Here is a 26,568-nt window from a genome sequence, read left to right as displayed (position 1 = left end):
TCTTAAGATATCTATCTGTCTATCTCTATCTATCTATCTATCTATCTATCTATCTATCTATCTATCTATCTCTGTACTCAATTAATATAGCACAAATTGAACTCTTCACATAGAACATGTATTCTGTAAGGAGTAATCTAGTGTCTTTCAGAAATTAAATGCTGTTTATTTTTCCTTAAACAGCTTTATGCAAATCCTGAGGAACCTGAGGTAAGAACACACATAGAGATGGGCAATATATATACATTATATTTAAATATGTTTACCTAAATTGAGGCCATAGATTATGTTACTTGACTACCATATGAGCAAAGTTACATGTAGTGAGCTCTTTCAGTGTGTTTTATTATAAACTTCACCAATTCTTTATTATGAGATTTTAAATACTTAGGAGGACATTGAAAAAAAGCATTGAGTAGAACTGAGCCTGTTCCCTAACATGTTAACATTAACATACATGTTCTACTTGTATAAACACCCTATTTTATTATTTATTTTCACTGATTTTGAATCCTTTTTGTGGACTTTTCGAAGACATGGCATAATTCTAAACTTTTTGCCAATTAAATTCTCCCCTTTTAGACCTTTTCATAGATTTTTCAGAGCTTTACCTCTTGCTTATTTCTCTAAATTTCTTCACTCTGCTTATGAGTTCTACTCATCCTCAAGGCCAACTCATGTCCAAATATTTCATGAAAGGCTCTTTGTCTATTCTGTTCACACTAATGTCTTCCTTTTCTAAATTCCTTTTTCATCAGGACCCCACAATTAAACACTCTCGATCGATTCATATAGATTACTTTATCTTCCCAACCAGATTGTGAGTTCTTTTTTTTTTAATAGTCACCCAAGTATTTTTTTTTTCATTGATGTTTGGAAAGGAGGGAAGTAGGGGGAGGAGGAGGAGTAGAGAAAGAGAGAAACATTGATGTGAGAGAGATACATCAATGGGTTGCCGCCCCTACCGAGCCAGGGATCAAACTTGCAACCCAGGTGTGTTCCCTTGACTGGGAATCGAACTTGAGACCCTTTGGTCTGAGGGCCGAGACTCTAACCACTGAGCCAAACCAACCGGGCTTGTGAATTCTTGAAGATAAGAGTCTCAACTTGTTTTCTGTCTTCCCAAGGGAATATTATAGTCTTGGACACATAATAGTTACTTGTGTTACTTTGAGTGGAAGCTGTGGCGGTGTCATAGAAATGGAGAAAGAAGCCTTTCGTTCTTCTTATTCTCTTCATTTTCTTCCTAGCTTTCTTTTCTGTTCCTTTTCTTTTTTTATTGCTTTCAATTTTCCTTTTCTATGCCAATGGATTTAGCCTAATTAGTGGCATTCAAGATGAAATTAAGCAGTTTTAGTTTTTAAAATCCTTTCTTGGCAAGATTATAAATAGCTGTTTGAACAAGGTGGAAGAAAACTGGAACATATAGGAGGATAACAATTCCTTAATGCCAAACTACCTCTCTTTATCTTTGTCTCTTGTGCAATTTCAAAATGGCTTTTTTCCCTCTAGGTTTAGTGGGAAGTTTCCTAAACTAAACCTTCCTGATAAATTGTTAATAAATCAGTCACTTCCTTAGTGCAGTAAATTATTATGTTTTCTGCCCTAGCCGGTTTGGCTCAGCGGTTAGAGCGTCGGCCTGCGGTCCTGAGAGACCCGGGTTCGGTTCCCACTAAGGGCGCGTACCTCGGTTGCAGTTTGTCCCCGGCCCTGGTCGGTTGGGCGGGTGGCAGCCACTCAATGTGTTCCTTTCACATCGATGTTTCTCTCTCTCTCTCTGTTCCTCTCTCACCCTCCCACTCTACCTGAACAAAAAATGGAAAAATGTCCTCGGGTGAGGATAAAAAAAAAAAAAATTATTATGTTTTCTTATGCATGCAAAAATTCTACTCTGAAATCAGTGTATTTTTTATTTTTTGTTAATCCTCCCCCCAGGATATGTTTCCATTGATTTTTAGATAGACTGGGGGGGTGGGGGGAGAAGAAGGGAGAGAGAGAGAGAAACATTGATGTAAGAGAGACACCTCATTTGGTTGCCTCTAACACAACCCTGACTGGGACACATGCTCTTGACTGGGAATCACAGCCAAGACCCCTCAGTCCATGGGCTGTCACTCTAACTGCTGAGTCAGACTGGCCAGGGCTGATGTCAGTGGTTTGGAGGTAGTGAAATGCTAAGCAAACTGGGCTTACATACAGAAAAATCCTACAGAATGGGAAGAAAGCTATCAAATGAGCTTTGCTACATGCAGTATATATACATATATATAAAACAGTGAAATTAGGAAACAAAAGCTTATTATATGATAAGTTCTGAACTATCATTTATGACCCAGGAAAAAGTTTATAAAAAAAAATTTTTTTTATTTCTTTCAGAGAGAGAGAGAGATAGAGCTAGAAACATCAATGAGAGAACATTGATTGGCCACCTCCTGCATGCCCCCCACTGGGGATTGGGCCCACAACCTGGGCATGTTCCCTAACCGGGAACCAAACTGGTGACCTCTTGGTGCATGGGTCATGGCTGAACCACTGAGCCACACTGGCCCAGCTGGAAAAAATATTTTGAATGCTTACAGATTCTTCCCTAAAGCAGGAATCCGTAACCTCTCTGTGTTCATGGCACACTTTGAGTACTAGAAAGTTTGGTGGCATGTTTGAAGGTATTAAAAGACTTAAAGGCCTGGCCAGTATGGCTCAGTTGGATAGAGTATTGTCCTGGACATGGAAAGGTTACAAGTTTGATTCTCAGTCAGGTAATATACCACTGGTTTCGGGTTCAATCCCCAGTTGAGGTGGGTATGGGAGGCAACCGATTGATGTTTCTCTCTCACATTAATGTTTTCTTTCTCTCCCTTTCCTTCTCTCTAAAATCAACAAAAGCATATCCTCAGGTGAGGATTAAAAAGGACACCCAACAAGTCAGCAATAATTATAGTACAACTGTGGTGTAACAATGTTTATAGTGTCTGAAAGTATCCATGGGGTTACACTGTTATGGTTGCTGTTGACATCAAGTCACTAATAGAACTATTTACCTCACTGGTCTCATTATTATTATTATTTTTTTCTTTATTGACTTTCAGAGAAAGAGAGGAAGGGAGAGGGAGAGAGAAATGGAAACATCGATGAGAGAGAACATCGATGAGCGAGAACATCGATTGGCTGCCTCCTGCATGCCCCCCACTGGGGATCAGGCCCACAACCTGGGCATGTGCCCTGACTGGAAATTGAACCGGCCACCTCTTGGTGCATGGGTCGATGCTCAACCACTGAGCCACACCAGCCAGGCGTCATTCTTTTATATACTCAAAAAACAACATTCTCACATAAACACAGTCTTTCTTTGGCATTTATCTGATATTGTGCCTTGTTTCTTGACTCATATCCGTAGAACTGTATCCTCCCCTAAACAAAACTGCACAAAGGATAACAATATTTACCTGAAACAAGAATACATTTTTCACATGGGTTAAAATTTATAACACACCTATGAAGAGTCTGTCATGGTACAATTGAGAACCCCTATCTTAAATAAAGTGTGCTTACCTAGTCCAGAGGCCAACAAGAGTTTCGAGTATTGCACAAAGTTGTGGTGCTTCTGCACTTGAAGATTTGAGATGAACTGACAAAAGTAACTAAAGTAGTGAAGGGGGTAGTATAGCTTTTCAAAAGACACATACTACAAAATGTGTAGAGGGTATTAATAAGAAGTGTAAGCCAAAATGTAAATATGTTAAGGAAAGATTTATACAACTCAATGCATTATAGACCCATAATAGTTACTATGTGTGAATTTTGTGAGGATACAATTCTTATTGTTTCATTGTCTATTCCTTTGTGCCTATTGGAGGTGGTTCAATACCCACTTTTTTTTTTTATCTTCATCCGAGGACATTTTTTCCATTTATTTGTTCAGATAGAGTGGAAGGGAGAGAGAAGAGAGAGAGAGAGAAACATCGACGTGAAAGGGACACAGTGAGTGGCTGCCACCCACATGACCCAACCAGGGCCTTGGACAAAATGCAACCGAAGTACATGCCCTTAGCAGGAACCGAACTTGGGTCTCTCTGGACCACAGGCCAACGCTCTAACCACTGAGCCAAACTGGCCAGGGCAACACCCACTTTTAATAGACTGCTTCAGGAACTAAACTTTAAATGGTTCCTGCTTCTAGCCACAATATGCTTTTAGAGATTTTGTTTAAAAAGTTTTAAAAATCCTGTTGAAATCCTAATTGAGTAATCAGCTCTGTCCTGGCTGAATATTTCTTCATTCAGCAAATATTAATTAGGTTCTCTTTATGTGCTTAGTGCTGTTCAGGGTATAAAAATATGGAGTTAATGGGCTAGACAAAATACCTGCTGTCTGGAAGTCTAATTCTAATGAGGGAGTATAAATAATAAAGTTTTAAAAAAAAATTAGCATCCGATCAGTGTGGCTCAGTGGTTGAGCATCGACCCATGCACCAAGAGGTCGCCAGTTTGATTCCCGGTCAGGACACATGCCCAGGTTGTGGGCCCAATTCCCAGTGGGAGGCATGCAGGAGGTGGCCAGTTAATGTTCTCTCTCATCGATGTTTCTATCTCTCTCTCCCTTCCTCTCTCTCTAAAATCAATAAAGGAAAAAAAATTAGCAAGTGAATTTCAGATAGTCATAATGTTATAGAGAAAATAAAAGAAGGTGGTATGCCAGAGAGTGCTGAAGTAGGGAATAGAAGAGAAGGGATAGGAAGATAGTCCATGGAAAGAATCCCCAGGGGGATACTGTTTAAGCTGAGACCCAGTGGCTAGAGGTGTCAGCCTACGCAGGCCTGTGAGAGACAATGGCACGTGACTGGCAGAATAGCACTATAGTTAAGTTAACATTGCAGGTGCTGGAGTCAAATCCAAGCTCTACCACTTGCCTACCTTCATCTAGGATAATAATATCTATCTCAGAATGTTGGCTACATAAAAATGAAGAGATGTAGAAAATTTAGAGCAGTGCTCAAATATTATCATTATCGTCAACTGAAGACAGCATGTTCCAGAGTTCAGTTGTGCAAAGGTCCTACGGCAGGAAGACTTTTTGTGTGTGTGTTTGTGGACAGAGAAAGTATCCCAAGCCTGGAACTTACTGGGAAAGAGGCAAGAGAAAAGGTCAGAGAGGTAGGCAGGGGACAGAAGAGTAAGGCCTTGTGGACCAAGATACATTTTAGTTTTATTCAAAGGGCAGTGGGAAAACATTGGGAATTTTAAGTAAAGGAGTAATATTGTCTGATTTGTATTTTCAAAAACTCTTTTTGGCCATAGAACAGAGAATGAATTATAGGAGGAGTAGTTTGGAGGCAAGCAGATCAAATAGAGAGAGGTGGTGGTGGCTTAGGGCAATAGCATGGAGATGAGAAAATCAGATAGACTTGGGATATATTGTGGAGATAGATCTGGGAAGATCTATTTTTGCCAACAGATTGAAATGTGGAGGGAGAAGACAGGGCTGTATATGTTGCCATTGCTTTGGTCTGTATAGATATATTCAATGTGATTTATAAAAACCATTGATAGTCCCGGCGGGTTTGGCTCAGTGGTTGGAGCGCCGACCTGCAGTCCCGAGAGACCCGGGTTTGGTTCCCGCTAAGGGCATGTACCTCGGTTGCGGTTTGTCCCTGGCCCTGGTTGGGTTGTGCTGGTGGCAGCCACTCTTTGTGTCCCTTTCACATCGATGTTTCTCAGGACCACAGGCCGATGCTCTAACTGCTGGGCCAAACCGGCCAGGGCTCGATGTTTCTCTCTCTTCCTCTCCCACTCTATCTGAACAAAAAAAATGGAAAAATGTCCTCAGGTGAGGATAAAAAAATAAATAAATAAAAACCACTAATAAGCAGTTTAAAGGGTCACCTTTATTAGGCAACACATTAATCTAAAACTAAGAAGAACATTTTATGAGGTGTTAAGAAGAGACTAGTGCCTGCTGCAAATACGCCTTTCTTGATCAATCATATTGAAGTTATTAAGGATTAGCATCTTCTGTAAAACAATTAAAAATATAAATTTTTGTTGTTAATGTTAATCCTCACCCTCATCTGAGGATATTTTTTCAATTAATTTTTAGAGAGAGTGGAAGGGAGGAAGTTGGGGGTGGAGGAAGAGAGAGAAATATGGATGTGAGAGAGACATATCAATTGGTTGCCTCTCACATGCACCCTTAACTGAGGCTGGCATGTACCTGAAACTCAGGTACATGCCCTTGACCAGGAATTGAAACTATGACCCTTTGTTACATTGTGTGTGGGCTGACGCTCTAACCATGGAGCTACAGGAACTAGGGCACAAACATAAATCTTTTATTAGTTACTTCAGGAACCAAATGATGAACTGTTAAAATTACCAACTACTATTATTGATACAATTTTAAAAATGAAAGATAGCTCAGAGCATCAAAACTAGAGTTGGTTGAGAAACATGGGCAGGCGGGAAGAATAGGCATTGTTTGCTTGACAGGGCAGTTACACTCAGCATCAATGAAGAGAGAACGCAGTGTAACTAGCCTGTCTGAAGTGAAGCTGTTGCTGTAGGCACCTTTAGTTTCACATACCTCCCCTATTGTACAGTGCTCCCTCAGTATCCTTAGGGGATTGGTTCTAGAACCTCGGTGGATACCAAGATCTGTGGATGCTCAAGTTCTTTATATAAAGTGGTGTGGTATTTTTTTTTCTCCCCACCGGAGGACATTCTTGCATTTATCTTCAGATAGAATGGAAGAGAGAGAGGAAGGAAGAGACAGAAAGAAACATCTACGTGAGAGAGACACATCAACTGGTTGCCATCCACATGACCCCAACTGGGGCCGGGGACAAACTGCAACCAAGGTACATGCCCTTAGCGGGAACCAAACCCAGAACTCTCTGGTCTGCAGGCCATCGCTCTAACCGCTGAGCCAAACCGACCAGGGCTAAAGTGGTATGGTATTTGCATATAACCTACGCACATCCTCCCATATTCTTTAAATCATCTGTAGATTACTTGCAGTACCTAATACAATGTAAATGCTATGTAAATAATTGTTATACTGTATTGTTTAGGGAATAATGAAAAAAAGTCTGTACATGTTCAGTACAGATACAACCATCACAGGCCTAACTACATAGTGCACGTCAGCAACCACGTAACATTTTTTTTCCAATTTTTTTTTTTAATCCTCACCTGAGGACATTTTTTGCATTTATCTTTAGATAGAGCAGGAGGGAGAGAGGGAGGAAGAAAGAGAAACATCAATGTGAGACAGACACATCGACTGGTTGCCACCCACACGACCCCAACCAGGGCCAGGGGCAAACTGCAACCAAGGTATGTGCTCTTAGCAGGAACCAAACCCAGGACACTCTGGTCCACGGGCCGATGCTCTAACCGCTGAGCCAAACCGGCCAGGGCTTTCCAAATATTTTTGATTCTTGGTTTGTTGAATCTGCAGATGTGGAGCCCAGATACACAGGGCTGACTGTACTCACAAAGCAGCCTTCTGAACTTGGTTGGAATTTTCAAGTAGACTATCTTGCTAGAAAAATATTTTTTCTCTGCCCTGGCCAGTTTGGCTCACTGGTTAGAGCATCAGCCCGCAGACTAAAGGGTCTTGGGTTCGATTCTCGATCAAAGGCATGTACCTGGGTTGCAGGTTCGATCCCTGGCCCTGGTCAGGATTACATGGGAGGCAACCAATCAATGTTTCTCTCTCACAATGATATTTTACTCTCTCCCTCCTTCCCTTCCACTCTATCTAAAAAATCAATGGAAAAATATCCTTGGGTGAGAATTAACAATAAAATAAATAAATAAATAAATAAATAAATAAATAAATAAATAAATAATTTTTTCTCTTTTAAAATGAACTCTATTAAAATTCAGTGTTCTACAAGTTTAAGCAGATGAGCTAATTTCCCTAGGACCTAATAATCACCTGTGATTAATGGGATACCAAACCTTATAATAGAGAAAAGTAACAAGAACATTGAGACTTTTTCTGATCAGTCTAACATCCTCATTCCCCCATTGTCAAGGAACAAATAGTGAAACAGATGAATAAAGGGTACTTTTTTGTTCTGATGTAAACGCATACCCTTTTCCTGTCTTTAATACCTTCTCCAGCTCTGTGTACACACTATAGTATATCTGAGCCAAATGTTTGCTCCAACTACTAGACAATCATTTTGAATGAAATATCTCTCTCATGAGGAAATTTGCCTTTTATTTCTAGCTTTCTTAACAGTGAGGGGAGAAGATAGCAGTAGTGCCTAGTTTTTAGTGATGATCTAAAAAAACAAGACCTGAAATAATAGATTCTTGTTCCTTTTGTAATTTTTCCAGTTTTCCTGGTGCCATTCTAGTCTTCCCTAAATTACTGCAGTAGCCTCTTGATTGCTCTCATGGTTTCCATTTCTTCCTTCTGCACTCTTAGAATAGCCAGGGCGAGCTTTAGAAATGTAAATCATTCCCATACTTAAAACCCTTCAATGGACTTGGATTTACTTAGAATAAAATCTAAATCCCTTACCATGGCCTGGCTGGTGTGGCTCAGTGGATGAGCGTCTACCCATGCACCAAGAGGTCGCTGGTTTGATTCCCGGTTAGGGCACATGCACAGGTTGCGAGCTCAGTCCCCAGTAGAGATGCAGAAGGCAGCTGATTGATGTCGATGCTTCTTTCGATCTCTCTCTAAATCTCTCTCTAAAAACTAGTAAATATTAAAAAAATAATGATAAACTCCTTACTGTGGCTGAGAAGGCCCTCAAGCCTCCTCTACAACCTCATTTCCTGTACTCTTCCCCCTTACTCATTGCCAGTCACTTGGTCTCTTCTCTGATCCTGGAAGAGGCTTTCTTTCCTACTTTACAGCCTTTGTATTGCTGTTACCTTTGCTTGGGACACTCCATCCTCCCCAAAGTCTGTGTATGACTGACCCCTCTTGTCACTAAAGCTAAGCTCAAATATGACCTCTTTAGCGAGGCTTTCCTTGGCCCTACCAAAGCAAATTAGTACCTCTCCCCTTCTGTACTATCTGTCACAGATTCATATGGTTCACAGCACTTATTAATATCTGAAATTATCTTCTTTTATTTACCTAGTTATTGACTGTCTCTCCCACAAGGCTGTATATTCTAGAAAAACAAGGAACCTTTTCTGTCATGTTCAACACTGTGACTTCAGTGCCTGACACAAAGTTCAGTAAATGTGTGTTACATGAATAAATGATTTCTCAACCAGTTTCACTGTCATTTACCTATGCTGGGTCACATACTTGACTCTGTGCCTTAGTTCTTCCAGCTTTAAAATGATAACAATAGCATTTGCCATCTTAACTCATTTTTAGCATGGAGGAGAAAAATTATCTCTATATCTGCAAATATTATTCCTGAATAATGTAATGCTGTGACATAAACAGGTAAGTAGGAAGTATAGTAGGTAAATAATGAAAATGTTTCTTATCTACATATTATCAGATAAGATTCTTTCTCTTTCTCTCTCTTTTCTTATCCTCACCCGAGGATATCTTTCCATCGATTTTTAGATAGAGTCAAAGGCAGGGAGAGACAGAGAGAAAGAGAGAAACATTGATGTAGAGAGACACATTGATTGGTGGCCTCCCGCATAACCCCAATGGGGGCTGGGATCAAGCCTGAAACTGAGGCATGTTCCCTTGACCAGGAATGGAACCCATGACTCTTTGGTCTTAAGGTTGACTCTCTAACCACAGCCAAACTGGCCAGGGCTGGATTTCTTTTTTAATATATTTTGTATTTTTCAATTACAGTTTACATTCAATATCATTTTATATTAATTTGAGGTATATAGCATAGTGGTTAGAATCATATACTTTATAAAGTGTTCCCTTCAATATTGCCAGTACCCACCTGGCACTGTACATAGTTATAACAATATTATTGACCATATTTCTTATGTTGTACTTGATATCCCCATGACTATTTTATAACTATCAATCTGAACTTCTCAAAGGATTTCTTTTTTAAAGTAATTTATTTCTCTGTTCCCTTTGATGTTTCTAGAAAGTGACTGAGATATACCAGTTCAAATTCAAATACACAAAAGAAGGAATCACTATGGATTTTGACAGGTAGAATCTAATTGTTTAATGAACATGAGAAATATATAGGATTAGGATAAACATAGCCTCTTGCAGCCAGAGACAGGCCTTATACTTCCTTTGTAACTTTCTCAACAATCCTACAAAAAAAAAAAAAAATCACTGTTATAAAAAGGATTGTAATAATTGTTTAAATTTCTGGTGGGAATAGGGGCTTCCTTTGCTTCTTTCTTTTTTTTTTTCATAGATGATCTTAGTAGGGTCTAAAAGCAGTTATGTATAATGGTGAAGATTTCCGATTCCTAAGGCAGAAAGATCTAGCTTGGAACCCCAGCTCTGACTATTACTGGTTATATAACTTTAAACAAATTACTCAACCTCCCTAAATACTAGTATTCTCATCTGCACAGTGAAGTTAATAATACAGTATCTACTTCATATGGTTACTATGATTAAGTTATAATGCATATATAAAGCTTTGCCCATGTCTAACACATAATAAACTTTCAGTAAATGGTATCTAATGGTGGTGGTGGTGGTGATGGTGGTGGTCCTTGAAGGCAATGGTGGTTAGTAGACAGTACAGCAGTAGAAATTATATTAATGAGGCTGTCTACATGGTGTTAACTAAAGAACTCCAAAAACTATCTATCCACTGAGCCAAAATTTCTTCATTACTATGCCAAGATATTGACCCTCTCTGTCTTAAATATAGCCAAACCCAATCTGGGGTAGATGAAACCCCTAAACTATTTGCTTATAGATATAATCATTTTCATCTGCTTACCTCAGTATATGTCATACAAATAAATTTTCTATGTATGTCCCAGTATGGAAAAGACTGGAAAGCACTGTATTTTCCTATCAAGTCTAAAATTCCAAGTTTTTGATATACTAATAGGTTAAGTAGCAAAGACAATGACATTTGCTTTAGGAGGTCCTTAATGCAGATGGAGATTTTTTATTATTATTATTATTAATCCTCACCTGAGGATATTTTTCCATTTATTTTCAGATAGAGTGGAAGGGTAAAAGAGAGAGAAAAACATCAATGTGAGAAAGACACATTGATTGGTTGCCTCCTGCATAAGTCCAACCAGGCCGGGGACCGAACTGCAACGGAGGTATGTGCCCTTGACCAGAATCAAACCCGCGACTCTCTGGTCCAAGGGCCGACACTCTTACTGCTGAGCCAAACCGGCCACGGCATGGAGATGTTTTATTGAGGAGCCACGTTTAGTTTTTTCCCAGGAGTTTTCTGGTTCAGATAGAGCTAAATATTGCTGATGAGATGGAATAGAATGGAGGGGGATGATGATGAAAAGCACTGGGTGACAGAGGACTCATGTCAGTGGTATGAGTTTTCCTGAAAGGAATGACTCTGAAGAGAAATGTGGTCTAATTCTCAATTTTCCATACTGTTAGCTCTGTTTCATCATTTACTGCAAGTTTGAGGATTTCTCTCCAAGATTCACTTCCTTAATTATGTTCTCATTTGTAAAACTTACAGACGACACTAGGATATGAAGAGGAAGTAAGTTCTAGGAATAAGGATTAAAATATTAACATCATTAGCTAACATTTATATAGCACTTTATAGATTGTTTAGCACTTTTCATACATATTCTTTTACATAAAACAGTTGCCCTTTATTCTCTAAAATTCAAATATAAGAGCTACTGTCAACCAGAGTAATCTCTTTTGTTATGAAGGCATGTATGTCAAGAGGTGAGCAGTAAAACAAATGGCCAAATCTTTCAGCTACTAAGGAGAGAAGGTAATACATATTACTGATTTCCTAGAAACCAAAGGTAGACATTTGTTTAACTGATCATATAAAATTACTTTATCATCTCTTCTATGGTAAAGATAATTTCCCTTTTAAAAGAGTGTAAGGGAGCCCTGGCCAGTTTGGCTCAGCAGTTAGAGCGTCGGCCTGTGGACCAGAGAGTCCCGGGTTCAATTCTCTCTAAGGGCATGTACCTTGGTTGCAGTTTGTCCCCACCCCAGTTGAGGTCGTGTCCAGTTGGGGTTGCTTGGGTGGCAACCAGTTGATGTGTCTCTCTCACATCGATGTTTCTCTCTCTCTTCCTCCCTCTCTCCTTCCCGTTCTATCTGAAGATAAATGCAAAAATGTCCTCGGGTTAGGATTAAAATAAATAAATAAATAAATAAATAAATAAGTAAGTAAGTAAGTAAGTAAGTAAGTAAGTAAGTAAGTAAGTGTAAGGGAGGCCTGGCCAGTGTGGCTCACTGGTTGAACGTCGACCCATGCACCAAGAGATCACCGGTTCGATTCCCAGTCAGGGCACATGCCCAGGATGTGGGCCCGATCCCCAGTGAGAGGGCATGCAGGAGGGGGCCAATCAGTGCTCTCGCTCATCAATGTTTCTATCTCTCTCTAAAAAAAAAAAAAAGAAATGAATAAAGAAAAAATTTTTTTTTTAAAGAGTGTAAGAGAGTCTTAAATAGGATTTTACATGAATATGATGTATACTGAAGGATCCCATTAGTTACATGGCTATATATGCTTATCTTTTTCAAATTGACTAGGTCCTGGTAGACAAAACTTATGGTTGTTCAAAATTGAAACAGCAATAAATGTATTTACTTAATGTTTGTTTTATGAATTCACACTGCCTCCAGTAGTTCAATTACTTAGGATTATTTTTCAGTATTGAATGCTTATTATGTGAAAGGCATCGTACAAATATATTATTGTTATACTTCTTCCTGGAAACTATGCAAATGTGAGACTAATTGGGGAAGAAAATTTTGGAGAAAAAGAAAAAATTGGAAGGTAATTTTGTCCAACTTGTTCATTCATTTCTTTTTCTTTTTTTATCCTCACCTGAGGACATTTTTCCATTTTTTGTTCAAATAGAGTGGGAGGGAGAGAGAGAAACATCGACATGAAAGGGACACATCAAGTGGTTGCCACCCACACCACCCAACCAGGGCCGGGGACAAACTGCAACCGAGGTACGTGCCTTTAGGGGAAACCAAACCCAGGTCTCTCTGGACCGTAGGCCAACACTGTAACCGCTGAGCCAAACTGGCCAGGGCTCATTCATTTCTTAATTCAACAAATGTTTATTATGTACTCACTGTAGCTGGACACCAAACTTAGTATTGTGGAGATGGAAGGTATAGTCATTCATAGTCTAGAGGGGGACATACAAACAGTTATAAACAAGGATGAGGTATGGGATTGTCAGGGAAGACTACCTTGACAAAGTGACACATGAGCTAGGTATTAAAGGTTGAGTTTGGGAGAACCAGGAAGAGAAGTGGGAAAAGCACGATAAAGCAAAGTGCAAATGCACATAGATGAGAGAAGTAACTGGGCAGTTAACTGCAAATGAAGGTGGAGGTGAGGGGATGGGTTGTCATGAAAGGCATTGTACATGCACCATTCTCGAATTTGATTGAAAGGGGGTGGATGAAATAGAAGAACTTTTATGGCCTTTTTTTAAAAAATGTATTTTACTAAACCCCCCACCCAAACCCTTCCTGATGCTTCTGATGGGGGGAGGTGATTGAGAGCCACTGCTATACAGGATATATTTAAACTTGTGATGACACAGTCATAGGGGCAGGGACTCAGCCATGACCAACCCACTGGTGACTGGCTGGTAGGACTCCAACCCAGGTCTGACGAATCTAGGAAGAAACATAGTGAGGACCCTGCCCAGGACTTCATGTTTGCATGATGGAGTGAAAAGGCAAGGCCACATCATTAGTCTGACTCAGATCTTATCCACTAACCAGTCAAAGCTCGTTTGTAATTTCTACTTTTTTTTTTTTTGCAATTTCTGTTTGACCTCTGTCTGCTCCCTTCCACCTGCCCACCAGATTGACATGGAGTAGTCAGGATTGCCTTCTGATTAGAAACCTTTAACATCTGCCCTTGACCAGAATTGAACCCACGACTCTGGTCTGCAGGTCGATGCTCTAACTACGAGCCAAACCAGCCAGGGCTGAAATAGAAGAATTTTAAGCAAGAGAGTGACATGAGCAGATTTTCTTATTAGGAATTTTATTTCATCAGTGGTGTGGAGAATGTTTTTCAATGTGGACAAGCAAAAAGCAGGAAGAATAGTCATTGTCATAATCCATGTAAAACTGAGGAGGGGATACTTCTGAGAGATAACCAGATGATAGAAAGGCCCAGACCTGATGATTGATTTTATACTAGAAGAGTTGTAGAAATGTGTGTAAGCTTATCTCACAAATGAGCTAACTGGCTTAGAGTGTCCATATTACTTAACCAAGGTTATTCAGCTAATAGCAGCAGAGCCAATATTAGATGTCAAGTCTCCTAATTCCAAAGCCATTTTGTTCTCACTATTATAGTATGTGGTTATTTGTAAATCAAATTTTTAAAAATTAGGTCATATTTAAAATTCCTTAAGGGAACTTGCTATATAAGAAATCCTTTGGCCCTGGTCGGTTTGGCTCAGCGGTTGGAGCGTCGGCCTGCGGTACAGAGAGTCCCGGGTTCGGTTCCCGCTAAGGGCATGTACCTCATTGCAGTTTGTCCCCGGCCCTGGTTGGTCGTGCGGGTGGCAGCCACTCGATGTGTCCCTTCACATCGATGTTTCTCTCTCTCTCTCTCTCTCTCTCTCTCTCTTCCTCTCTCTCCCTCCCGCTCTATCTGAACAAAAAATGGAAAAATGTCCTCGGGTGAGGATAAAAAAAAAAAAAGAAATCCTTTGCCCTGGCCGGTTTGGCTCAGCGGTTAGAGCGCCGACCTGTGGTCCAGAGAGACCCGGGTTCGATTCCCGCTAAGGGCATGTACCTCGGTTGCAGTTTGTCCCCGGCCCTGGTGTGCGGGTGGCAACCACTCGATGTGTCCCTTTCACATCAATGTTTCTCTCTCTCTCTGTTCCTCTCTCTCCCTCCCACTCTACCTGAACAAAAAAAAATGGAAAAATGTCCTCGGTGAGGATGATAAAAAAATAAAAGAAATCCTTTGTATATACATTGCAAAAAATATATTCTCTTCTCTAATTTACATTCTAAAAATAATCTCAAGAGTGTCCTGATGTTTAATTTATATTTATTTGATCTTATAGTAAAAATTTTTGTTCTTTTTTTAATAGATTCTTGATATTGCATATGATTGAAAAGTATGCTGTTTTTCTATGTTGTTATGGCAGTAATACAAGCATTGGAACTGGGACAAAGAGTGAAGATATCAAGAAAGCCAGTATTCTACTGATCCGTAAATTGTATATACTGATGCAGAACCTTGGACCCCTTCCTAATGATGTTACACTTACTATGAAACTGCACTACTATAATGCAGGTAGGTGGAGACTTCTAGTCAAATTGCTGCTTCAGTGTTGAAGTAATATTCTATGTAAATAGAAGGATTTTGCAAACAACAGAAAAAGATGTCTGTTGCCATACATGAAAGATTTACCTGATTTGTTCTGTTGAAGCTCAGTTTTCTGTACTTTTTATTTTGCAGTGACCCCACATGATTACCAGCCCCCTGGCTTTAAAGAAGGTGTAAACTCACACATCCTGCTGTTTGAAGGGGAGCCCATAAACCTGCAAGTGGGAATGGTTTCAACTGGCTTTCATAGCATTAAACTAAAAGTCATAACTGAGGCCACCAGAGTGTTCGATTTGGAGAATAATCTCTTTCAGGAGAACAGCACCACTGAGATTGCTCATCAGGGTCTAGACTGTGATGAGGAAGAAGAGGAATGCAATGATCAAGTAAGGCAAAGCTTTAGTGAGCCTCCATGCTTCAGTTAAACACAGTTGACATTTTTGAGTTACTATACCGGTCATATCACAGTAACAGGGTCTAATGGAGTATTCCAATATAAAAACTGAAACAAACCTATCCCCTATCCTTAAGGAGTATTTATTCTTTAAAAAGTACTGTCTTTAAGAAGGAAATACACTTTGTTAGATAAAATTGTCTATGACTAGGAGAAGAAAAAAACTTTCCATTATACTTCTTTTATAAAAGATACCCATGAATTTAGAAAAATTTGTATTTTCTGTCTTTAATTTATAAGTAATAAACATACTCAAAAATAATCTGAAGGCGCCGTGGCCGGTTTGGCTCAGCGGTTAGAGCGTCCGCCTGCGGTCCGGAGAGACCCGGGTTCGGTTCCCGCTAAGGGCATGTACCTCGGTTACAGTTTGTCCCCGGCCCTGGTTGGTCGTGCAGGTGGCAGCCACTCGATGTGTCCCTTTCACATCGATGTTTCCCTCTCTCTCTCTTCCTCTCTCTCCCTCCCACACTGTCTGTACAAAAAATGGAAAAATGTCCTCGGATGAGGATTAAAAAATAATAATAATAATAATAATAATAATCTGAAGGCTTTGTTAGAAATAAATGATAGAGATTTATTCAAGGGTCTTAGAATTTGCATACTGAAAACACAACTGGGCAAAAACCTATAAGTATCCCAAAGAGAAGGAAAGGTTAAAAGTTGTTAGGGCAAAGAGTAAATTCCTGAGAATTATGAGTCTTGCATTCTTAGCCCTAGGATTAATCCAGGACAGTTATCAATCAGATGACAGGCAGTTAGGATGTTGGATGCGGCGTGGTCCAGAAGATGGGTGCCAGGAAGTCTGGTCACATCCCAGTGGTCGGGGTAATGGATGTCAGGTGAATGTATATGTGAGTCCTTTAAGGGGGTAATCAGGTGGCCTGGATAAGTGAGTCCTTCAGGGGATAATTAGAGGATTAACTGGAGGTCCAGACATATATCTAGACCTAGAAAGTTTAAAAAAGTTTAAGCTTAAAAAAGTTTAGCCCTGGCTGGTTTGGTTCAGCGGTTAGAGCATTGGCCTGCGGTCCAGAGAGACCCGGGTTCGGTTCCCACTAAGGACACATATCTTGGTTGCAGTTTGTCCCCAGTCCAGGTTGTGTTGTGTGGGAGGCAGCCATTCAATGTGTCCTTTTCACGTCAATGTCTCTCTCTCTCTCTCTCTTCCTCTCTCACTCCCACTGTATCTGAACAAAAGATGGAAAAATGTCCTTGGGTGAGGATTAAAAAAAAAAAAAAAAAAGTTTAAGTGGCTGGTTTGGCTCAGTGGTAGATCATCAGCCCCCGGAACCAATGAGTCACAGGTTCGATTCCAGCCAAGGGCATGTACCTCGGTTGCAGTTTGTCTCTGGCCCTGGTTGGGGTCGTGTGGGAGGCAACCAATGTGTCCCTCTCACATCAATGTTTCTCTCTCCCTTTCTCTCCCTTTCTCTCCCTCGCATTCTCTCTGAAGATAAATAGAAAAATGTTTTCAGGTGAAGATTAAAATAAAATAATAATAATAATAAAAATAAAAATATGTTAAATAAGTAAGTAAGTTTCCAGGGTAGTTATAATGAGAATGATGTCTTTCCTCATGCCTCAACTTTCACAATGTTAATAATTTTAGCAGCTTGGTTAAAGTGACTCCATTTTATATATTCCCCGTCTTCATTCTTTCCTCAGTTATTTTTGGAATTTAAAAAATATTTTAAGTGTTTATTCATATTCACTGGAAGTATAAATAAGTTATTGATTACTGGTAAAGTTGGGTAGGAGGGAGTTGGGGGAGGAAAAAGTTATGGATAAACTTAAGTCAGAGTGAAAACAAAATGATATTCAGCTCTTGGTTATGTGGAGAGAGAGAGACAAGCTTTGGGTCTGGATGTCTAGGGAAAGCCAGGGGACTGGGGTAGGAGCACTGGAACCAAAAAGGCAGGGCTCTGAGCCTTTTACTTTCCTACTTTTTCCAGGAGAGGCTTCGAATTGAGTACTTGCTAGGGCCCCACTGTGTTCTAGGTAAATTCACACTCTGTTGTCTGGATTATAAAGCTTACTGAATGCCAACATTGTATTAAAAGGGTTCTGAGTTAGCCCAGCCAGTGTGGCTCAGTGGTTGAGCATCGACCCTTGAACCAAGAGGTTCTATTCTCGGTCAGGGTACATGCCCAGGTTGTGGGCCCGATCCCCAGTGGGGAGCATGCAGGAGGTGGCCAGTTGACGTGTTCTCTCATCAATATTTCTCTCTCTCTCTCCCTCTCCCTTTCTCTCTCTCTAGAATCAATAAAGAAAACAAAAAACTTTTTAATGGGTTCTGAGTTAGACATAAAGAATTTTCAGATGCCTAGTAGAAAGGGATGCTATAAAATCCTTGTAGAACCCAGCTGGTGTAGCTCAGTGGATTGAACATCATCCCATTGACTGAGAGGTCCAGGTTTAATTCCCTGTCAAGGAACATGCCCAGGTTGCCGGCTTGATCCCTAGTAGAGGGTGTGCAGGAGGCAGCCGATTAATGTTTCTCTTTCACGTCAATGTTTCTAACATTCTCTCCTTTCCTCACTCTCTAAAAAAATCAATAAAAACATATAAAAAATAAAATAAAATCTTTTTAGGGACTATTTTAAAATTACAATGTTAATTTATTTGCTTGAGATAGTTTGAGTCCTACTTAAAGATTGATAGATGGCTATAGTAGACAACCTTTGACTCTGTATTATGTTTAGTACATCGAAAAGAGTCTAAATTTAATTAATATAAATAACCAAACAACAGGATTTTTTTGGTCATTTTTAGTAAGTATTGTCACAATGTCACACATAATAATGGTTTTAAATTTTGATGCCACTTTCTTCTAATTCTATTAAAGGAGGATATCGCTGACATAGATTGGTTTTAAAAAATAAATTAAGAAGAGAATGAGCATGTATCAACTGAATTTTTATCGTTTAAAATTAAGAATTTTTTGTCCTGGCAGGTTTCTCAATGGTTAGAGCATTGGCCTGCAGACCAAAGAATTTCAGATTCAATACCAGGTCAAGGGCACATATCTTAATGAAAGAAGGACAGTTTAAGAATGAATAATTCAACTGATAGATTAAATAAGGTATGGGACAACACTTTTTAAGCATACATTTAGTAGGAACTGTATACAGTTGACCCTTGAACAACATGGGTTTGAACTGCATGGGTCTACTTATATGCAGATTTTTTAAAATAAATATTTCTTTTTTTTCCCCCTTGTTTTTATGCACCTGGGGAAGAATAGGAGGAAAGACTTGGGCATGCTCCAGAGAGAGACTCCAATACCTATACTGTTTATGATCCACCCTTGGGAGTCCATGAATACAGAGGGCCAACTGTACGTGTTGGTCTACACCATTCTATTTTTTTTTTTTTCCACATCTTTATTGTTGGATGTAAAATGTATTACAGATGTTCCACATTTTTCCCCCATTGACCCCCTCCTCCCCACTCCCGCCCCCCTCCCACCTTTTCCCAAACTATTGTCCGTGTCCATTGGTTATGCATATAAGTTCTTTGGTTTATTTCTTCCCACCCCCCCCAACCCCTTTCCCTTTGAGGTTTGTCAGTCTAGCAATGAATTTGGGTCTACACCATTCTATATAGAGGATTTGAGCATCTGTGGATTTCGGTATCTGTTGGGGGTCTTGGAATGAATCGCCCATGGATACTGAGGGACAACTTAAGTTTTGAGGGAGTTAAATGTTATATTTGGATTTTCAACCATGTCGGGGTCAGCACCCCTGACTCCCATGTTGTTCAAGGGTCAACTGTATACAAAGATTGGGACTTTGTGTTAAAATCAGTCAATTCAAGTTCCTCTTTCAGCTCTCTAATCACATGAGAAAATAATTTATAAGCCTAGTGAAGCTTACTGACATTTTTCCACTAAGAATTCTGTTGTTCCTTTATGGAATACACATGCATACACATACATTCATATGTAGAACCCTTTATTGCTTTTAAAATTATTTTATCGTATTTTGAAATGTATCATGCATACAGCAGAGTATATAAAAATAGTATGTACAGTTCAAAGAATAATGAGAACATCTTTATACACTCCATTCAGGCTGAGAAGTAGAACATTGCTACTACCTTAGAACCTACCATGTGATCTTTCCTCATTGTACCCCCTCCTCCTCCAAAGGTAACCTCTCTGCTAAATTCTATGATAACTCTTCCCTTACCATCTATAAGTATATCTGCTTGTTTAAAATTTTTATATAAATGTAATCATACTTTAGGTATTCTCTGATTTACTTCCTTTGCTTGACTATCAAAAATGAGATTTATTAGTTTAATTGTGGTTGTTCATTCATTTTCACTGCTGTGGAATAGAATATTCTATCCTTTTTTTTTTAATCCTCACCCGAGGACTTTTTTTTTTGCATTTATCTTCAGATATAGTGGGAGGGAGAGGGTGGAAAAGAGAGAGAGAAACATCAGTGTCGGAGAGACACATCAAGTGGCTGCCACCCACATGACCCCAACCAGGGCTGGGGACAAACTGCAACCGAGGTACATGCCCCTAGTGGGAACTGAACCCGAGACTCTGGTCCATGGGCCGACGCACTAACCAGAGTTAAACCCGCCAGGGCTCAATTTTTAAAAGATGTCTTTTGCTAAAGGGAAGTTCTTAATTTTAATGTAGTCAAATATTTTTCTGTAATAACTACTTTTGAGTATTTTTTGTTGTTGCTGTTAATCCTCACCCAAGTACCTAGATTCAAACCTGCAACCCAGGTACGTGCCCTTGACTGGGAATGGAACCCAAGAGCCTTTGGTCTGTAGGCCAACGATGCTCTAACCATTGAGCCAAACTGGCAAGGGCTTGAATATTCTTAAGAAATTTTTCTTTACCTGAGGTCATTTATAATACTCTTCTACATTTCATTCTAAAAAGATTTTTATTTTTACATTTAGGTTTTTATCCCATTTGGAGTTTATTTTTATTTGTGGTGTGAGGTAGACCAGACACCTTAACATTTTTAAATCCAAGTATAATATATATATATATATATATATATAGAGAGAGAGAGAGAGAGAGAGAGAGAGAGAGAGAGAGATAGAGAGAGAGAGAGAGAGAGAGAGAGAGAGAAATATACACATGATAATGATACAGCTCAATACATATTTACAAAATGAACACCACGGCTGATGTGAGGGGGAGGCAAACAAGTTGAGAATGAGTGCCTCCTTAAACTTTGCTCCCTAGGTATCTTGTTTGCCTCATCCTTGCCATAGCCCTATGGAGTAAGCATGTTAAATCAGCACCTAGATTAAGAAACAAAATACTACCAACCCCCCAGAAAACCCGTTCTACTCAACAAAAATATGTCTATCCTGACTTCTATTAGTTGATCTTGTTTTTATTTGACAAATATAGAATCATAGAGTGCAAACCGTTTTTTCACTCAACATTATATTGTGATATTTATCCTCAGTTCTGCATATTGTTGTAGGGCATTCTCCCTGTCCATCTAGTCGTAATGGGTATTTGGATAATTTTATATTTTTGACTGTTATGAATAGTACTTCTCTGAACATTCTGAATATGTTTCTTAGTGAAATATGTACACATTTCTGGTAGGAATATAATTGTTAGGAGTATGATTTCTGGGTCAAAGGATACGTGTACTTTTAGCTTTTAATAGATGCTACAAAAACAATTTCCAAAGTGATTGTGCCAATTTACACTTCCATCAGCAATATATGAGAGTTGTGGTTGCTCCACATCCTCACCAACTCTTGGCATTTTCCATCTTTTTAATTTTAACCATTCTGGTGGGTGTGTAATAGTATGTCATTGTGGTTTTAATTTGCATTTTCCTGATGATTAATGAATTAAGCACCTTTTCATATGTTTATTGGCCATGTAGGATATCCTCTTTTGTGAAGTGTCTTTTCAAGGTTTGTCATTTTTTCTATTAGGTTCTTTTGGGTTGTCTTTCATTTTTATTGATTTGCAGGAGGTCTGCATATATATATATATTCTACATATAGGTTCTTTGTCAGATACATGTATTGTAAAGATCTCTTTGACTTTATGAGTTGCCTTTTTACTCTTTTAATGGTGTGTTATGATGAAAAGAATATTAATTATATTAATTTGAATATAGTCCAACTTATCAATTAATTCAACAGTTTTTATTTTAAAAAGTTTGTCTAAGGTTTACAGAGATGTACTGTTTTTCTCTAAAGAAGGGGAAATAACTACCAAAACAAAAGACCTCTATGAATAAATTCATACTAAAAAATATAAAGTCCTGTACACCAAAAGGTTGCAGGTTCAATTCCCAGGTCAGGGCACATAGCTAGGTTGTGAGTTCAATACCCAGTTGGGGTGCATACGGGAGGCAGCCAGTCCATGTTTCTCACATTGAAGTTTGTCTCTCTCTCTCAAATCAATTTTTTTTTAAAAAGCATGCCCTTGGGAGAGGATTGGGGGGGGGTATATATATTTATAAATTATATATATTTATATGTTATATAAATATATAAATATAAATACCTGACTTTTCTCTCTACCACCTTCAGGCATGCATATATTTTGGTATGAGTTATTCATGGAGGTCTCATAATTTAAAAAATCTCTTCTGTTTCTGTAGTTATTTCCCTGTTTTCATATCCAGTGATGTTTATTTGTGCCCCATGTGTTTTTCTATTTGTCAAAAATCAGTATTTTTTATTACTCTTCAAAGTTATCTTTTGCTTATGTTAATCACTTCTATTGCTTTTTTTGTTTATTTTTTATTTCATTCATGTTTTGCTTTTATCTTTGTCTCTTCTATTTCTCTGGTTAGGTTTTGTCTCCCTCATTCCTAATTGATCATCAATATATAGACATATATATCCTGCAATTACCTCAAATTCAACATCTCCAAATGGAATCTCAACTTCTGATCAAACATGTTCTTCTCCCTCCCAGATTCCTTATCTTGGTATTACATTATCACTTTACCAAACAGCCTGAGGAGGAATGTATTCAACTCCTATTTTCTTCACACTTCTCACTTCCTTTTGGTCACCATTTCTGTCTGTTTTGCCTTTGAAATATTTCCTAAGTCTGGCCTTATTGCTGTGGGGCTGATTCAGGCTGTCTTCAATGTTTTCTTGGTGAATGACAGCTGAGTCTCCTAATGAGCCTCCCTGATGTTAGCATTGCCTCTCTAATCTTCCAGAAAAAATAGCCCTGGCTGGTCTGGGCCAATGGTTAGAGCATAGGCCCACACACCAAAGGGTCACAGGTTTGATTCCTGGTTAAGGGCATGTACCTATGTTGTAGGTTCGATCCCTGGCCCTGGAAAGGGTTGTGCTGGAGGCAACCAAATGATGTTTCTCTCTATCTCCCTCCTTCCCTTCCACTCTATCTTAAAAAAAAAAAAGAAAAAAATCAATGGAAAAATATTCTTGGGTGAAGATTAACAATAAAATAAAATAAAATGATATAAATGAAAAAGGAGTATGCCTTAAATTAATATGCAGTTAATTAACAGAGCTTCAAAATACAAGAATCAAAACCTGACAGAATTAAAGGAGAAGTTAACAATTATTATTTCAGCACTCCCCTTTCAATAATAGAACAAATAAAAAATCTGTAAGACTTAATATACTATCCATCATTTTTACATTATTAACCTTATAAACAATTGAGTAACTACAGAATACATATTCTTTGCAAATGTTTGAAGAACATTCACCAAGTTAGACCATATTCTGGGTCATAAAACAAGTTTCAGTAAATCTGAAACTAATACAAAATAATATTGAAAAATAAATAAATAAAAAATAAAAAGATTGTAATCATCCAGAGCACTTTTCTGACCACAGTTGAGTTATATTAGAAATAGATAATACAATATCTGGAAAATGTACAAAAAAAAAAAGAAAGGAAAGTATTAAAAAATAAATAAAATTGATAAACCTCTAAATAGACTAGATGAGAAATTAAGAGAGAAGACACAAATTACCAATATCAGGCATGGGAGATAGGATATTGCTACAAATCCCACAGACATTAAGAGCAAAATAAAGGAATATTGTGAAAACTGTGTTCTGATCAATTTGACCAATAAAATGAGGCAATATGTAGCCATTAAGAGTATATTAGAGCTCTGGCCGGTTTGGCTCAGCAGTTAGAGCGTCAGCCTGTGGTCCAGAGAGACCCGGGTTCGGTTCCCACTAAGGGCACGTACCTCAGTTGCAGTTTGTCCCCGGCCCTGGTTGGGTCGTGCAGGTGGCAACCACTCGATGTGTCCCTTTCATGTTGATGTTTCTCTCTCTCTCTCTCTCTTTCCCTCCCACTCTATCTGAACAAAAAAAAAAAGGAAAAATGTCCTCGGGTGAGGATAAAAAAAAAAGAGTATACTGTATTAGAACCCGTCCAGTATGGCTCAGTGGTTGAACATCGATCCATGCACCAAGAGGTCACTGGTTCGATTCCCAGTCAGGGCACATGCCCAGGTTGTGGGCCCGATCCCCAGTGGGGGGCATGCAGGAGGTGGCCAATTGATGTTCTCTCTCATCAGTGTTTCTATCTCTCTCTCCCTCACGTCCTCTCTCTCTAAAATCAATAAAGAAGAAAAAAATATATTAGAGTATGACTCAGTGGTTAGAGTGTTGGCCCATGCACCGAAGGGTTGCAGGTTCGATCCCCGGCCCCAGTCAGGGTGTGTGAGGGAGGCAGCCAATCAATATATATCTCTCACATCAATGTTTCTCTCTCTCTCTCTCTCTCTCTCTCCCTTCCACTCTCTCTAAAAATCAATGGAAAAAATATCCTCGGGTGAGGATTAACAACAACAGACTATATTAGAAAGCCCTGGCCATCCTGTTCACCAAAGGGTTGCCAGTTCAATTACTGGCCAAGGCATATACCCAGGCTGCAAGTTTGATCCCCAGTCAAGGTTAGTGCAGGAGGCAACTGATTGATGTTTCTCTCTCATGTCAATCTCTCTCTCTCTCTCTCTCTCTCTCTCTCTCAGTCTCTCTCCCCTCCCTTCCTCTCTCTCTCTAAAATCAATTAAAAAACATATTTAAAAATAAAGAATATATTAGAGAAATAAAATGATTGATAGAAAATGTCTGTACTTTCTTGGTAAATGAATGTAAAATAAAATAAGCCACCTAATTGCCTCCCAGTATATAATTTGCGTTATGTCAATAACTTGTGCTTCTATGTTTATAATTGTATAATTCTATATAGAGCTGTGTTATGTAGTAAGCCATGATTGCTTTTCCTTTCTTTTTTTTCTTTTTTTTTTATTTTCTATCCTCACCCGAGGATATTTTTCCATTTTTTGTACAGATAGAGTGGGAGGGAGAGAGAGGAAGGGAGAGAGAGAGAGAAACATCGACGTGAAGAGACACATCGAGTGGCTGCCACCCGCACGAACAACGAGGGCCGGGGACAAACTGCAACCGAATGTGCCCGTAGTGGGAACCGAACCCGGGTCTCTCCAGACCGCAGGCCAACGCTCTAACCGCTGAGCCAAACTGGCCAGGGCTGCTTTTCCTTTCTTGCATAAGTTTTTATTTCGCTGTGATCAAAAATTGTTTTCATTTTCTTAGTTTTCTCTATACTTATTCCTAATTCAACTTCAAATTTTTGCTGATTATCTAAACTTGAACTGTCCAAAATGGTATTCACTAACCATATGTGGTTATTAAAATTTAAATTAATTTTAATTAGATAAAATGTAAGTTTAGTTCCTCAGTCACACCTGCCACTTTTCAAGTACTCTGACCAGCGACTACTGTATTAGACAGTGCAGATATAGAATATGTCTATCATCACAGAGAGATCTAATAGATAGTGCTGGTCAAAGTCTTCTCTTAGATATTCAGAAGCAATAATTTCATCCTCACTGAGAAATTTCTCCTGGAGTTTTTCACTTTTGACTAAATCTGGATAATTGCTCTCTCTCTCTGGTTCCTGCCTCTCATCCTGTGATCTCCCATCACCAATTTCCAGGGAATTCGTTGCCTCTACTTGTATTAGATCTTCTATTTTCTATTTTTGGTTTGCTCTCTCATTTCCATGTAGTGTATCCTCTGATAACTTCCTTAGAAAGGTGTGATAGAAGGTGAGTTTTGGGCATCTTACATGCCCTACAAATATCATTATTTTACAAATATCATTATCATTATTTGATTGAGAGTTTTGCTGGAAATAAAAATCTAGGAGTTCAATTATTTTTCATTAGAATTTTGAGGCATTGTTTCTTTGTCTACCAACTTTCAATTTTGCTGTTAAGAATTTCCAAGCCATTCTGATTTTGTGGTTTTATATATTATCCTTTTTTTTTCCTGTCAGGAAGTTTTCTCCTGAAATTCCATAATGTTGTACCTTGATATAGGTCTATTTTATTTTTATTTATTTATTTGAAAATTTTTTTTTCTTTATTGATTCTAGAGAGAGGAAAGGAGAGAGAAATAGAAACATCGAAGAGAGAACATCGATTGACCGCCTCCTGCATGCCCCTCACTGGGGATTTGACCTACAACCTGGGCATGTGCCCTGACTGGGAATCGAACCGGCGACCTCTTGGTGCATGGGTTGATGCTTAACCATTGAGCCACACTGGCTGGGTGATATAGATCTATTTTAATTCATTATTTGTATTTGTCACTCATTGGCCCATTTGAATCTGGTAACTTGGGTATCCTTTTAGTTTTGTGAAATTTTCTT

The 26,568-nt window shown here is 38.9% G+C and overlaps 1 protein-coding gene across 17 annotated transcripts in view; it reads left to right on the top strand.

Annotated features, from left to right (window-relative positions):
• Positions 1 to 26,568, top strand: part of HORMAD2 (HORMA domain containing 2) — a 122,481-nt gene that overhangs the window by 46,330 nt on the left and 49,583 nt on the right. For 10 of the 17 annotated variants that reach the window (XM_036276220.1, XM_036276215.1, XM_036276226.1 and 7 more), the window contains 4 exons: positions 184 to 210; positions 10,040 to 10,107; positions 15,183 to 15,388; positions 15,554 to 15,807. In XM_036276220.1, the coding sequence (XP_036132113.1) occupies positions 184 to 210; positions 10,040 to 10,107; positions 15,183 to 15,388; positions 15,554 to 15,807 (555 nt within the window). Of the gene's footprint in view, positions 1 to 183; positions 211 to 10,039; positions 10,108 to 15,182; positions 15,389 to 15,553; positions 15,808 to 16,586; positions 16,608 to 19,947; positions 20,018 to 24,668; positions 24,701 to 26,568 lie in introns of those variants that run through there. The other 7 variants (XM_036276231.1, XM_036276228.1, XM_036276232.1 and 4 more) reach the window with 7 other exon arrangements.

The sequence above is a fragment of the Molossus molossus genome, unplaced genomic scaffold (assembly GCF_014108415.1).
Source record: "Molossus molossus isolate mMolMol1 unplaced genomic scaffold, mMolMol1.p scaffold_m16_p_22, whole genome shotgun sequence".
Lineage (NCBI taxonomy): Eukaryota > Metazoa > Chordata > Mammalia > Chiroptera > Molossidae > Molossus > Molossus molossus.
This window is presented reverse-complemented; position numbering and strand designations above follow the sequence as displayed.